General features: G+C 30.6%; 1 protein-coding gene across 1 annotated transcript; it reads right to left on the minus strand.

Annotated features, from left to right (window-relative positions):
- Positions 1-5179: 5179 nt before the first annotated feature.
- On the minus strand, positions 5180-7762 carry LOC124816626 (heat shock 70 kDa protein-like). The gene is made up of 4 exons (XM_065807956.1): positions 7453-7762; positions 7240-7313; positions 5630-7126; positions 5180-5483 (listed from the first exon to the last, which is right to left on the minus strand). Exons 1-4 carry the CDS (start codon positions 7655-7657, stop codon positions 5298-5300), a joined length of 1962 nt encoding a protein of 653 aa, XP_065664028.1. The 5' UTR covers positions 7658-7762; the 3' UTR covers positions 5180-5297.
- Positions 7763-17350: the final 9588 nt, after the last annotated feature.

Consider the following 17350-nt stretch of genomic DNA (forward strand, 5'->3'; position numbering starts at 1 on the left):
GAATTAAGTGAAGATGTTATTCTTATTGCCACCTTCTTAGACCCTCAAATTAAATAAATAAATTTTAACTTGGCAGAGATGCAAGGTGTTATATCTTACTTAATGGTATCTAAAAAAAAATTTAAGTGATTTTACGATTCCCGATAAAATTCAACTCGAGAGAACAAATTTCTCATCTGAAACAAATAAAATTTTAGATAAAGCATTTAAACATGTTTCTAAAAAATATACCCAACCAGAGAAAAGAACTATAGATTAGCAATTAAAATTTATACTTACACTGCGCAAGCAAAGAGGAAATATTGAGACGTTTAGATTGTCCCATTCTTTACTGGAAGAACAAACATTACATTTTCCCTTTACTATTTAAAAGTTGAACTTAATCTTCTTGCTGTACAAGCTACAAACTATTCATCAGAAAGAGATAACTCTGTTTGAGGAGTAATAATAGATAGTAAACGCAACAGCCTTTCGGAGTAAAATCTACAACGGTTAATTTCGGCTAAATGAAGAATATAGAGTTTAAAAAACTTCGGGTTTTCTTAAACCAGTGATTTGATTAGTGTTTCTATTTCCAAATCAAGTGCTGCTTCAATTCAAAATTCAATTTAGAACTAAGACTGCTGATTCGCAGGGCCCTAATATATATATATATATATATATATATATATATATATATATATATATATATATATATATATATATATATATATTTATATATATATATATATATATATATATATATATATATATATGTATATATATTTCCAAGGTTTTCACAACATTTATTTAAACTCTTACTAATAGGCTCACATTCGGTTTAACAAAGATTTATATCCAATTGATTTAAAACTTATAGACAGATTTTTATGGCAAAACATTTCAACATCGTTTAAACTTTTTTATACGCTAACTTCTTTAGTGAAAACTTCAATTTCATACACAATCATTTTACTGAGATGAATTAAAACTCATTACTAAACTGGTTTTCAAATTGTTTTAAAGAACGTCATCCTAGGTAGTACAGACGTCAATAAGACGTCTACACAACGTCTTATAAACGTCATAAATTGTTAGGGCTGTAAAACCTCTATGAATTGAAAACTGTTCCTTTGTAAAGACTATGTGTTTAAACTAGAACAAAATACAAGATTGTCTATGCTGCTCCATCAACAGAATTTACAACAAAAAAAAGGTCTGTGGAGAGCATGAATAAAAAAATTATCCATTAACAATAATAACAATAATTAGGTTACAAATACCACATTTAATAACACCCACTTACAATAAATAAATAAAAAACATCACTTTCAACATGCTCCTTTACAATTATTAGATTATTACTGTCCCTTTTAATACGCTTCCTAACAATGTTAAAAGATTACTGGTATTTAAAACAAGGACATTCTTAAAATGCCCAAAAAAACATTCTATGCCAATTGTATTGCTTTATCTTGAGTGTTAATGTAATATAAGTATTTATTGGTCATTTTATGTCAAATTACATCAGTTTTTATAGAAAATTAAATAAAAATTATGGCAATCATTGCACTTCATTTTGCATCTTTATAAGCTGATATACAACATTTTGAACCCAAAATCTTAGACTACAAACTCTGTAGTACAATATAGTTTTAAAATATTATTACATTTTTTAGATTAATACTTTTCCATTGTGTAACAGCAAGTTTAATAAAGTCACCAGTGTTGCTGACGTTTGAAATGTTATAAATTTCAGGTTGATTAAGAAGAAATTTGTAGGTGTTATCAGAAAAAAAACTTTGCTTTCTGAGTCCATTATTTTATAAGTTTTTGATTACGTGTCAAACAACAACAGAGTTCCATCTGTAGTCAACCAAGGTTTTCAAAAAATGTTAGAATTAAAACTTTACCACATGTAATTGCTTTTGCTATTTGACTCTCTTACTGATTCTAGAGTTAAATGAATTTGACAACATAAAAATTAGGAATTTATTTGTTTACAGGTTTTCACAACATTTTCACAAAGAAATTTAAGACCATCGAACATACAACTTGTATTACAAAATTTTTGAATTCAAGTAATTGGTTTTTGAAAAGAGAATTCATATCATTGGTTTTCCAAAAAGCAACAACTTCCTGATACAATAACATTTTTGTACCATAGACCTTGTCAGTGTTGATAAACGGCGTAAATATTCTCGCGTTTACTTTTCTTCCGCAACAGTCGGCGGCTGCCTCCCAATTAATTTTTAGCGGCAAATTTTTCTTTATTCCGCCTCCAGTGGCTTCCGCCTTTCTATTAGCGGCCGCAGTCAGAGTTTTTTTCTTGAAGCCGACGTTAATAGAGGTGTGGAGGCCAATGGTGACCACCTCCAGAGTAAATTTTGGAGGCAAAACCATTTGAAGGCCGTCCCCAATAGCTTCTGCCTCCCAGCTTGCTGCGGCCGCCTAGTTGGAGGCTAAAATATTTGCCTCCCGCTGGCGGGTGTAATGAAAAGTAATTGCACGTTTGTCATTAAGTTAACGAGAAACTAAAAGATGAACTTAGAACAAATGTTAAATATTTGACATCAAAGTTTTGTTTTATATGATTTATTGAATATTTAAAAAAATTTTTGAAAAAAAATTATAATACACGGATTTATAGTCTCAGTTCAGTTCCGCAAATTATCTCAAAATTGTTTAGAAAAGTAAACACTTCTCGAATTTGAGAAGATTTGAGAGAAAATTTGAGGAGAATATTGATTTTACTTTGATATAAAATTTTCGATATAAATTTTTTTTAGCGCTAAATATCTTTCCTAGCCAAATTTATCACTAACTTAAGTTCAAAATATTTATCTTACTAAACGATTTTGTGATAATTTACGGAACGGAACTGAGACTATTAGCCCGTGTAATTTGTCAAAGCGGTTGTTTTTCTAGGACCATCGAATAAATTTTTAACTTTTAAACGTTTTAAACTTTTAATCGCTTAAAACTTTAAAACGTGTAAAAGTAGATGAGTCTATATTTTTAAACGTTTTCAAAGTATAGAGTAAAATATAAATAATATTTATAGAATTATATCTATTTAAATTTTATAAATTCTTTTTTTTTGTTGTTGAAATTTGACTAACTATTAGCGTAATACAGCGTGGTCGCAAACTTTTAATAAACATTACCATATATTTTTTCAATAACTTTTACAATATCCAATTATTTAAATCAGTAACGTTATGGCAAATGATAAAATAGATAAAAATTTTAGCACGTCGACTTGTTCTAAAAAACTTAAACCAAAATCAGTCAGTTACTTATTACAATTTTTTTTTTGTCAAAAAGATTTATTCATCAATGGCATAGAAGTAAATTCTCCAACTTTTGACTTTTATTTTGACTTTTATTTTGACTTTTATAAAATTAGAGTTTTTTTAAATACTCAAACCTTTTGCAAATAACCGTATAAAATGAAACTTGATGTCAAATAACATTTGTTTTTATTTAATATTTAGTTGCTTTAAAGCAAATGAGCAATTATTTTTCATGACATCCCCCTGCTGGAGGCAAATAATTCGCCTCCAATTTGGCGGCCGCAGCCAGTTTGGAGGCAAAACCCATTGGAGGCGGCCTCCAAACAATTCTGCCTCCACAATTTTTTCTGCGACAAGGTGCAGAGTTGATAAAGCCAGGCGGCATTATCAACTCTGCATCTTGTCGCAGAAAATAATAGTTCTTAGTAGAAATTTTCAGAGTAGAAAAAAAAATAAGAAGTTGAAAGTTCCTTGCAGTTTTATAAAAAACTAAAAATCTATCTGAGAGGAAAATTGTGCAAAATGTTATTTTAGTTTAACCTTTGATGCCAAACAGATCATATGTTGCAATCATATGTTTAATACTTTGATGCCAAACAGATCATATGTTGCGAGACGTTTTAAAACTCGCATTAGGTAAATATTTTAATCGACGCTTTTTTTCTCTTTTTCTCTGGGAAATCTATAAATTTTTTAAAACGTTTTTAAATCGTTTGAATTCTTCAATGATAAATAACTCGTAGAACAGCAATAAACATATTTCACCACTTTTCATAAACATAAACAAATTTCACCGTAGTAGTAGACTAAATAAAGATGAAGTATAAATGAACCAACAAACGATGCTATTTAATTTAGTCTTCATTTAACGATTGTTTTTACTACAGGTTCTCGTCTGATGGCTTTTAGTCTTTATGTAAGACCTCCGTGCTAATAAAAATATTGCAGCTAAATTGGTTTAATATATAACAAATTATCGGGGGTATGTACAGATTCGTTTCAAAACATGACAGTTGGCTACAGTTGCTACAGTCCTACGGGATACTAGTACTGCGGGATTGTAAAATTATTCATGTGAAGTGGCAAGCATTGGTTTGCCACTTTACATGAGTAATTTTACAAACCCGCTTATGTAAAATCCACCACGGTTTCATAAATGTAAACTTGTTCTTTATTTAGTTCCATTTGCTATAAAGTAGTTTCCGTTTTTACTAGAAGTATGATGAGGGACATAAAAAAAACAATTATGATAGACAGAATTATAATAATTGCTCATCGAAAATATCAAAAATTGATACAGATGTAAGTTTTGTCTTAAAAGTAACATTCATTGCGCAATGCATTAGTTAAGCATTTTCCCAATGTTGTTTTGTTGTAGACTTTAAAAAAAAGTACTAAAGTTCATTTTGTTTTCCTTAACAAAAATATTAAACGAATTATTATAGCGTGATTTTTGTGACAGGTTATTAGATTGAAGAAGAAAGAAAATCAGAGGATTATATACTACAGATTAACCGTATAATAGAAAATCAAATCGACTGATGAAAAAATTATGATAGTTCAGGAAATAAGGTTAAGCAAAATAAAAAAGATAAAAATTTAATGGGTTTGCGGGAAAATTTAATTTCCTTAGCAACCGCAGCAGAATCACTTTTGAAACAAACAAATTTGTATAACACCGAGACAAACTGCGCACGCGCAAGGTAACTTTCGTTTTTATTTAAAATAAGTTTAAAAATAAAATCATATCCCGCTTGGGGACGCAGTTCGCATCTTCTAAAAAGACGTGAACTGCATCCCCCAGCTAATTTTGATTAATTACTATTTCTAAGAACTATAACCATGTTTGAAATTACATAAAACCGAAATTATAGTTAATTCCGACAAGAGGAAAGCGACAAAACTCTAAGAAATTGTCATTTTTATTAGCTCTATACAACATACATAGGTTCTAGATATATACAAATATACAAGTATTCTACAAATTAAAATAATTTTAATATGGTTTAATAAAGCTAAACTTTAGTCTACTTCTTCAATAGTTGGTCCTCCAGAACTAGGTTTGTGTGAGCCACCCGACATACCGCCAGGCATGGAGCCGTTCATGCCTCCAGGAACACCTCCAGCTTGATAGAGTTTTGTAATGATAGGATTGCATATCTTCTCGAGCTCTTTTTGTTTGTGTTCAAATTCGTCTTTCTCGGCAGTCTACACGAAGAACAAAAACAATAAATACAACAGAAAATAATAATAATATAAAAAGGTACTGCAAAATAACTTTGTTAAAATGAAAATTATGGCGCAACCAACCAAAATGGTCAAAAAATATATATATACCAGAACGCATAACTTACTTGGTTTCTATCAAGCCACTCTACTGTCTCGTTGCAACCTTTAAGAATTGCTTTTTTATCTTCCTCGCTAATTTTGCCTTTAACTTTTTCGTCTTCAACAGTTTGTTTCATGTTATAACAGTAGCTTTCCAAAGAGTTTTTTGCTTGAACTCTGTCTCGCTGAAGATCGTCATCGGCTTTGTACTTTTCAGCTTCTTGGACCATTCTTTCAATGTCCTCTTTAGAAAGACGACCTTTATCATTTGTGATGGTGATTTTATTTTCTTTACCAGTGCTCTTGTCCATTGCGGAAACATTTAAAATACCGTTGGCATCGACATCAAAAGTTACCTCAATTTGAGGGACTCCCCTAGGAGCAGGTGGAATTCCAGAAAGTTCAAACTTGCCAAGTAAGTTATTATGAGCTGTCATGCTTCTTTCACCCTCAAAAACTTGAATCAGTACACCGGGTTGATTATCAGCATACGTAGAAAACACTTGCGAATACTTTGTTGGAACAGTAGTGTTTCTCTTAATTAACGGCGTAAACACCCCTCCGGCGGTTTCAATCCCAAGTGATAGCGGGGCAACATCAAGAAGTAAAAGATCCTGAACAGCTTCATGTTTATCGCCTGCCAAAATGGCTGCTTGAACGGCGGCACCGTAAGCTACAGCCTCGTCTGGATTAATCGATTTGTTGAGTTCTTTTCCATTAAAAAACTCTTGGAGAAGGCTTTGCACTTTTGGAATGCGAGTAGAACCGCCAACCAAAACAACCTCATGGATATCAGACTTGGAAAAGCTTTGACCGCTGCTGTTCTTTCCAGCATCTCTAATGGCATCAGCAACAGGACCAAGAGTACCTCTAAACAAATCGATGCACAACTCTTCGAAGCGTGCTCGAGTAATCGACGTGTAAAAATCAATGCCATCAAACAGCGAATCAATTTCAACGCTTGCTTGGGTACTTGCTGAAAGAGTCCTCTTTGCTCTCTCGCACGCTGTTCTAAGACGTCGAACAGCTCTTTTATTACTAGAAATGTCTTTTTTATGCTTTCGCTTAAACTCCTCAACAAAATGGTTAACAAGACGATTGTCAAAATCTTCGCCACCAAGGTGAGTATCACCTGCAGTCGATTTTACTTCGAATATACCATCTTCAATGGCGAGTATGGAAACATCGAAAGTGCCACCACCCAAATCGAAAATAAGGACGTTTTTCTCTTTTCCCACTTTTTTATCGAGGCCATAAGCAATAGCTGCTGCAGTAGGCTCGTTAATAATGCGCAGAACATTTAATCCGGCAATAACTCCCGCGTCTTTTGTAGCTTGGCGTTGCGAATCGTTGAAGTAAGCTGGGACGGTAATTACGACATCTGTGACTTTCTTACCGAGATAGGCACCCGCAATTTCTTTCATCTTCAGCAAAACCATAGACGATATCTCCTCCGGGTAAAATGATTTCGTTTCTCCTTTGAACTCAACTTGAATCTTTGGTCTTGAACCTTCATCTATAACCTGTAAGAAAATAAGATAAAATGCAATTATATTGAACGTTTTACGGCGTACCATTTTCTGATATGGCCTTGCAAAACATATACCATGTAAAAACAATAACATTGATAACTTACATTAAAAGGCCAATGCTTTCTATCTGAAGTAACCGATGGATCGTTGAACTTCCTTCCAATCAATCGTTTTGCATCTAAAAGTAATAGTAAATGTCGATTTATACCTCGCTTTTTATGCTATTGCTTACAGTCCATTCACATTTCATATAAAATAGTTACAAAGTTTGTTTACTTATCTAAAAAAAAAATTAATAAAATTAGTATAATTCTCACCAAACACTGTGTTGGAAGGGTTCATGGCAACTTGGTTCTTTGCCGCATCTCCAATCAATCTTTCAGTGTCGGTGAAAGCTACATAACTTGGAGTTGTACGATTTCCTTGTTCGTTTGCAATTATTTCAACTTTCCCATGTTGAAAAACTCCGACACAAGAATATGTTGTTCCAAGATCGATTCCGATCGCTGGTGCTTTTGACATTTCGTTTTTAAAGTTAGATTGAATCCTCTGGTTTTTAATTCGTCAAGCAATTTTTGTCGATTTTTTGAATTTAATAAAAGGACATTGAAGTTCTCAATTTATACTAATTTCAAGTGCGGAAAGCTTAAATTTTATTCTTTGCAATACGGGGGTACAAATTAAAACAGTTATTATCACAATATAATAAAATAATTTCATCGGTATAATTTAAAATAATTATAAAGTATTAATAATAAAAAGGTAACAGTAAATATTTTTTTTAGTTAAGTAAATAAAATTAAAATTATTAAAATAGCAACAAAACATAGTTTAGTTTTCCCTGTAAAAAAAAAATTCTCGATTTTTCTAGTTTGAGTTCGAACAATCTAAGAACAAAGTCTAAAACAAAAGTCTAACCCGAAGTCTAAAAACAAAGTCTTAAAAGTCTTAAGTCAACTCGCCTTAGTTGTTGCTTTTCGCGTTAGCTTTGTGCAAGGTTGGTGCCAGATTTTATATTCTTATTATACAGGGTATTTTTTTGTAAAATTTTCATAAAGCTTTGTTTTTTATAAGACATTCGTCTTTAATAGTATAAAAAAAACAAGTCACTTTGTTTATATCTCTTAATTTCTTTAGCAATCAGTTAAGTGTTTCTGGTCCAATGAATAAATATTCTTGTAGTGACAAGGTTGTCTATTACATATTATTATCTAACATCTTTTTGTATATGTTTTATCTGTTTAACATATTACAAGGCAAACAACAAAGTTTGTCTCATAATCACTTGGATCTTTGATTTTGGTAAATTCGTTAAAATTTCAGCATATCAATCAATTGAAATACTTCACACACAAAAATAAAATACTAATGATAATGTGGTAAAAAATATTTTTGAATACTATTTTTGTCATAGGACAATGTAATAGTATGAAACTATTTCCAAGCAGAAGTCTTGTAAAAATAGAAAATTAGCAGTCAAGAAACGACAAAAATAAAAACATATACACGCACACACAACTACACACATAAATAGATATACGTAAATACACACGCACACACACACACATATATATGTATATATATAAATTTATATATATATTTATATATATATGTATTTATATATTTATATATATATATTTATTTATATATATTTATATATATATATGTATATATATATATATATATATATATATATATATATATATATATATTTGCCATCAGCTATTTGAGTTTTTGTCTGTTAAGACGAAAATTCTTTTTCCCATTTCAACAAAAATAGGCAAATCAGATGATGATCTATAGTTTAGAAACTGGATCAGACTGAACCTCAAAGTATTCACAAAACAGTCTTGATCAAATAAGTATATTAGTTTATCGTTTTAGAGTATAATCTATATTGTATCTAGAGGATTAGTTCATCTTATTGGTTCATGAATATAACTTTTTTTTATAGTTTCATGAATTTTATTTAATCACTACTGTTTTATCAGTTATTAGTTATGTAGCTGTATGATTTGTATTCCTAGCAAATCATGTGGTAAATTTAAACACACAATGCCACAAGGATGTCTCCATTTTGAACATTGTCTGCTTGATTGCTTTAAACAGAATTTTTGGTTCAGTTATATGATTTTGTTTCAAATATATGATTATGTGGGTCTAACAAAAGATCGAAGTTTAAATAGAAATTAGGTTTTACGATGTTTACAATAGAAAAATAAGCCGACTTATTTTCTATAGATAATTTTACTTTTTCGTTAGACTTTGTTTTATTTTTCATTTTACGTTTTTTTTTTTTTACATTCTAATATTTAGTCCTTTGTTGTATAATTAAGAGTAGTCTTGAAGAGTTTTTCTGGTTTCCATTAAAAGTTAGTGGGAGTTATAAATTTCTGCAAATCTGACTATTAAACATTATTATTAAATTTTTTGATTATATGTCACCATCGTTTTTTATTTTATTATAGTTTTATAATTATTTCTATTATAGAAGCGAAAAAGCAAAAAAAGTTCATTAATAATATTTATTTCTTAAATTAATGAAATTTGTTTATTAACTGATTTTTGTGACTATAAAAACATTTACAGACAGCAGTATGAAGCAATATGAATCAATAAAAAATTTTTGTAAATTTTCCTCATTAAACTAAACTTTGTAACGGTATTTTATTTTAGTGTGAACGCTGTTGAGACATGGTTTTAATTTAGTAATTTTCAAGATTTGAAATTTACTCTATTGATCATTAGCCAACAGTTGAGAAAAGGAAAATTGAGTTCTACACCAACAAGGTAAATATCACGCAAGTGTAACTTCATGGTTTTATTTTTTCATTTTTTATTTGTTTTTTCTATTTTATGTTGTATTTGTAATTAGTAAACTGTAATTTAATAATTAGTATACTGCAATTAGTAAACCTTTGGATTTTCAGGACATAGTGGCCTCCCACATGTCCTGAAATTCCTTATTTTTAAAAATCTGTCTTGAAATGTACTAAAACATTGTAATTTATCCTGAACATCCTGACATTTTAAATTACATTTTTTAACATGCCTGGGCTAGTCACATTCATTAGGAATATAGGGAGAGGTAAGCGGTCCTGGCCTGTTTCCCTTAACTGTGGTTAGATTTTTTTATGAAATATACTATGTGTAAGCATGGGCCAATTAAGTGATTGCGTATTGCAATATCAGGAAATATTTATTTGGTTTGCAAATTCACAGTTTTATCACGCTTATTAAAAGCCATGAACACAAAGGGTTGATTTATCATATTGGCAAAATTTATGGAAAAACAAAAAAAAAATGTACAACTGCAAAATTAGTAACAGTCAAAACATAATCTAATTTGTTGTTAGTTCAAATTACCAGTTATGTCAATGTTCAACGATGTTTTATGGATGGTCCTTATGTTAATAAGTTATTTTTACAAAAGCTTAGTCAAACACTGCAGTCACAAAATAAACAGCCAACTATATTAAAACATGTGCTCTACATCCTATTCATGGTCTTATTTATCTTTTTTATTGTAAAATATTTATACAGGTATGCCAAATCAGCACAATAAATTAGGCTGTTATCCTATTGGGCACTGATACATTAAAATATAAATAAATTTAACAGTTACTTAAGAATATAAAATAAATATTAAAACATTAGTAGATTTATCACAGAATAAAATATAATTTAATAATTAGAAATATCCATTAGTTTAGTTTTAAATTCTCTTAGGTTCTTACTCTGGCGAACAGCTAATGGGAGACTATTATACAAAATTACTCCTTGGTAAAAGAAACTTTTTTTCGTGGATTCAAGCTTTACTTTAGGTATGGTCAGTGATATTTCATTGTTTCTTGTGTTTGCTGAATGACAAATTGCTTTAAAACTGTTAAAAAATACACATGAACCAAGTTCTTTCTTTAAGATCTTAAAAACGCAAGTTACAGCTTTTTTTTTCATTGACTTCTTTAAAATGCGGCAAATTTATACTAACGTTTGAAATTTTATTTGCATTTAATATTATTTGGTTTATTCTACAATGTAAACGGTTGATGCGGTATAATTGGATTGCATTGTTATTTAAGTTGATTAAACCACAGTAAGTAAAAATCGGCAAGATCATTGAGACGTAAATTAATTTAGCAGCGTTTATTATTAGCAGGTGTCGTGCTTTATTTAGTAAGCTAATACGCCCACTGATCTTATTACATTTAACATTAAAATCGTCGTTAAGTGAAAGGGTTGGATCTAGATGGATTCCTAAATATTTGTTTGTTTTGGTATTGTTTATTTGAACTTCATTAATATGTAGATTTAAGCACCGGCATTTAGATAATTTTTTTGCAGTTCCAAAAAGCATTGCTTCAGTTTTACCTTTTTGAAGGTTTAACAATAAATCATTTATTTCAAACCATTTTGATATCCCGTTTAAGTCTTCAAGTAGTTTTTCCTCTATTAATTGGATGTCATTATCAGCTACGAAAATAACCGTGTCGTCAGCATACTTGATAATCGAGCTATGTTTTAAAACGTCTGATGCATCATTAAATTCAATCAAAAATAACAAAGGTCCAAGAATTGAACCTTGCGGAACTCCTCTTGTGATTTGTGATTTCATGAGAACCAGACACTTTCCCATCATACGCGACATACTGGGTTCTGTTATATAGATAATCCGTTATTAGTTGTAATGCTAAGCCATTTATTTCATAAGCTGGTAATTTAGGGTGGAATGCAAGAAGCGAACTTGAGTCAAGTTCGACTTGAACTTTACATTGTAACCAATAGCGGCCGAGTATTTTTCGAGGGGAAAACTCATACTCTGCCGCTATCGGTTACAATGTAAAGTTCAGGTCGAACTTGACTCAAGTTCGCTTCTTGCATTCCACCCTTAGATAACATACTTAAATTGCTTACTGTGTTGAAGACCTTAATTAAACTTTAAAACTGCATTAATAAAAACGTTAAAAAAAAGACATGCAATTTTGCCATGCAGCCATTTATATAAACGCCTTGTCGTTTATTGAAAGAGGTTGAACTTTTGACCTCTGAAAAAATTAATGTGATCACATTTTTTTTTTCTTTCTCGCGGAGTACAACTATTATACTGGTTCTTGTGTTTTCTTTTTTGATTGCGGGGAAAATTACCTAAATAATGAGAAAAAAATAACTTTTATATTCAGGTAATAATGAATAAAGACCCGCATTAAGAATAAGTATTTTATATTCAACGAAAAGGTATTTTTTACCTTCAGTTTAAAGACTTATTTTCATGTTTTCCAAGCGTTTCAAGAGCTGCTATTTTTATTTCTTAATTTAAATTAACCTTAACATCTGTGATTGATTTGAAAAAAACTGCAAATTTGTTATAGCAGAACTTCAGCGGACCTTTATAAACATTTAGACCGGTCCACTGCAGCTTTGCTCATCGGTTACTAAGTGGACCATTAGCGGCTGATTTTAAAAGTGACTAGAAGATTACTAGCCACAATATTACATAGCGAAAAGTTATCGACTGGCTATTTAAAGCGGATTCCACTATTAGTCTGACTGACTAATTACAGCTGATGCCGCAAGTAGTCTACTAAATAACCTATGAACAAATCTTCAATAAACCGCTCCTAAAGTAAATTCACTACAACAATGTTTGCTGTTAAGGACTAACATCCATAAACGCCTTAATAATTCAAAAAATATAGAATATAAACTTGGTTTATGCCTATTAGTGAGTTGCAAATATTATTTAAATTCATAAAAATTTTTTTCGAGAGACTCAAAACCAAACGAAGCAATACAAAACAACCGAAAAGTTGTTTTGTATTGCTTCGTTTAGTTTAACTTATTTTAGTCTTCAATAATCTAAAAAAATATTAACATTTAACCGTAAGAACTTTTCAAAAAGTTTTGAAAAATAAAAATGAACAAAATTTACTACTTTTTGCATAAAAATTAATAACAAAGGTGTGCTTCATCAGGCACCTCTGTACTGACAGACTTCGGTTTAAACTATAAAGTTATATTTTTATATATTTTTATGGATTCCTACTTAATTGACAGATGTGCACGGGTATCGAATTTTTATTTTGTAGTTATATAGGTGTTCCCAGAAGTCCTTACGGTCTTATGACAGAGCACCACGGAAGTGTATTTAACTAGGAAGTTCACACCTTTTTTTTTTTTTTTTTTTTACTAATGTCGCTTATTGGGCTAGAGCCAGCGTCGAACATCGGACCTCTGGATTCTGAGCCAGAACTCTGAACTTTGCGCCATTCATTGCAAGAAATAACTTAACATTTGCATCATTGATTGAAACTTTGGCTGTGTCTTCTTCTATTATTAATTCATTTTCTAATTTTATCTGTGCATCCAGTTTCTGCTTAATTGTTTCTTTTTTCTCTTTATTCTTTTTTATTTCTTCTTTTTTTCAGCTTCTGGTACATTATTTTTTCTCTAAGAAATTTTGGGTATTCAGAGTTTGCTTTTCTAGCTGCATTTATAAGCTCTGTTGTTATAGTAAACTGAAAATTATATCAATTGCTGCCTTTACTATTCTCAATGCAATAATGGTATTTTTGATGGATAACCTATACGTAGCTTGCAAAGCATTATTGACCGAAAAGCCTTGTTCAGGTTGGGCATTAGCATGAAAGAATGTGAAAGCTAACTTAACAATATGAGAGAGATTAGTTTATCTTTAATACCCAGAATATCTTTAATACCAGAGACGCGATGTTAGTAAGTACAAATGTCAATATCCCAAGTTACTGACCACAAAATCAGTTTTAGGATATGTTTCCAAAGCATTCATAACCCACTCTGTTTTAACCTTATCACAAAAGCTATAAGTGCTTGATACCTTCAAGAAATCCATATACACAGTCTTCGCATGTGCAACTTTTCCTGCTTCAATGTTCTAAATAAATGATGAATACACTGGAAGTTTCTTAAGATACAATTGAATGGTGAATGCGATTGCAGATACGTGGCAATAGCAACTAATGACTTTCTCATGGCACATTTTGACTTGCATTGTTTTGCTTATTTTCATCAGTGTCTAAACTGGTTGTTACTTTATGAGCTGCTAAATCAATATAAATTGAGGTAAGTTTGAGCCAGTTTTAGAATCTTTACAGTTAATGTTAACTAATTTCTCACCTTTGTTAGAGATAATTTCTTGTTTTACAACTTTTCTTAAAAATAACTGAAACAGCTCATTTGCTATTGTGTAAAATTCATGATTGGAATTATTATAAAACTACATCACATAAAACGCCCTATTAAAAGTATAATTTTACGCAGCTACCGTAAATACGACTCTTTTGCAAGAAATGATTTAAAGCAAGTAGATTGTAATGTTATCTTAAATTCAAAAAATCCAATCAATGCATGAAGCGAACTGAAGGATGTTTTATTTTTGTTCTTTGATAAACATGCAACTTTAATTTCTCGAAGAATTTCCTCTAAAATCTCACCTTGGTTGACGCCCGATGTTAAAACTGAAATTAATTTTCGAAACTGTCTGCTTAGAAAATATTGCAAAAATAAATCCATTGAAAATCATAAATCATTTGAAATTTAAATACCAAAGAAACAAGGTAACTAAATTGATTCTAAAAGCAAAAGGAATGTTTCATAAAGTATTATTAAATGAACACACAGGCGATCCTGTAGAAGAGTACACGTCAAATAAATCTGTTATTGTAAGTGCACTTGGAAAATATTTCTCTTCCATTACTAACTTACTTCTTAAAACTTATAACCCAATAATAATCTATGTATGGAAATCTAAAGCTCCGTTCAAACGACGCACCGAAAAGCAATTTTTACACCGTCAAATTAGTGCCACGGACATTGATACCATTATAAGTGCGCTAAAAACAAATAAATCCGCCGGTTACGACAATCTGCATCCTTCCTTACTTAAAGATAGCAAAGTAGAAACAAAAGTTTCTCTATATCATATTTTCAATCTTGTTATAAAAAATGGGATTGGTACCTAATGAATGGAAAGTAGCTAAGGTTATACCCATACTTAAATCTAGCAATAAATTAAAGTTTCATAATTACAGACCAATCTCTGTCCTTCCTATAATATCTAAGGTTTTTAGAAAAATAATTCATCGACTAGTTAGTGATTAACTAAAAACAAAAAAACTAGTATACCATAACCAATTTGGTTTTAGATCTAAGCGCTCTACAGAATCAGCTGTTACAATTTTTACTGATAACGTCAGAAAAAGCATCGCTAAAAAACCAACTTATCGGATCCATATTTATTGGCTTAACTAAGGTCTTCAACACAGTAAGCAATTTAAGTATGTTATCTAAGGGTGGAATGCAAGAAGCGAACTTGAGTCAAGTTCGACCTGAACTTTACATTGTAACCGATAGCGGCAGAGTATGAGTTTTCCCCTCGAAAAATACTCGGCCGCTATTGGTTACAATGTAAAGTTCAAGTCGAACTTGACTCAAGTTCGCTTCTTGCATTCCACCCTAAATTACCAGCTTATGAAATAAATGGCTTAGCATTACAACTAATAACGGATTATCTATATAACAGAACCCAGTATGTCGCGTATGATGGGAAAGTGTCTGGTTCTCATGAAATCACAAATCACAAGAGGAGTTCCGCAAGGTTCAATTCTTGGACCTTTGTTATTTTTGATTGAATTTAATGATGCATCAGACGTTTTAAAACATAGCTCGATTATCAAGTATGCTGACGACACGGTTATTTTCGTAGCTGATAATGACATCCAATTAATAGAGGAAAAACTACTTGAAGACTTAAACGGGATATCAAAATGGTTTGAAATAAATGATTTATTGTTAAACCTTCAAAAAGGTAAAACTGAAGCAATGCTTTTTGGAACTGCAAAAAAATTATCTAAATGCCGGTGCTTAAATCTACATATTAATGAAGTTCAAATAAACAATACCAAAACAAACAAATATTTAGGAATCCATCTAGATCCAACCCTTTCACTTAACGACGATTTTAATGTTAAATGTAATAAGATCAGTGGGCGTATTAGCTTACTAAATAAAGCACGACACCTGCTAATAATAAACGCTGCTAAATTAATTTACGTCTCAATGATCTTGCCGATTTTTACTTACTGTGGTTTAATCAACTTAAATAACAATGCAATCCAATTATACCGCATCAACCGTTTACATTGTAGAATAAACCAAATAATATTAAATGCAAATAAAATTTCAAACGTTAGTATAAATTTGCCGCATTTTAAAGAAGTCAATGAAAAAAAAAGCTGTAACTTGCGTTTTTAAGATCTTAAAGAAAGAACTTGGTTCATGTGTATTTTTTAACAGTTTTAAAGCAATTTGTCATTCAGCAAACACAAGAAACAATGAAATATCACTGACCATACCTAAAGTAAAGCTTGAATCCACGAAAAAAAGTTTCTTTTACCAAGGAGTAATTTTGTATAATAGTCTCCCATTAGCTGTTCGCCAGAGTAAGAACCTAAGAGAATTTAAAACTAAACTAATGGATATTTCTAATTATTAAATTATATTTTATTCTGTGATAAATCTACTAATGTTTTAATATTTATTTTATATTCTTAAGTAACTGTTAAATTTATTTATATTTTAATGTATCAGTGCCCAATAGGATAACAGCCTAATTTATTGTGCTGATTTGGCATACCTGTATAAATATTTTACAATAAAAAAGATAAATAAGACCATGAATAGGATGTAGAGCACATGTTTTAATATAGTTGGCTGTTTATTTTGTGACTGCAGTGTTTGACTAAGCTTTTGTAAAAATAACTTATTAACATAAGGACCATCCATAAAACATCGTTGAACATTGACATAACTGGTAATTTGAACTAACAACAAATTAGATTATGTTTTGACTGTTACTAATTTTGCAGTTGTACATTTTTTTTTTGTTTTTCCATAAATTTTGCCAATATGATAAATCAACCCTTTGTGTTCATGGCTTTTAATAAGCGTGATAAAACTGTGAATTTGCAAACCAAATAAATATTTCCTGATATTGCAATACGCAATCACTTAATTGGCCCATGCTTACACATAGTATATTTCATAAAAAAATCTAACCACAGTTAAGGGAAACAGGCCAGGACCGCTTACCTCTCCCTATATTCCTAATGAATGTGACTAGCCCAGGCATGTTAAAAAATGTAATTTAAAATGTCAGGATGTTCAGGATAAATTACAATG

This window comes from Hydra vulgaris, chromosome 10, assembly GCF_038396675.1.
Source record: "Hydra vulgaris chromosome 10, alternate assembly HydraT2T_AEP".
Taxonomy (NCBI): domain Eukaryota; kingdom Metazoa; phylum Cnidaria; class Hydrozoa; order Anthoathecata; family Hydridae; genus Hydra; species Hydra vulgaris.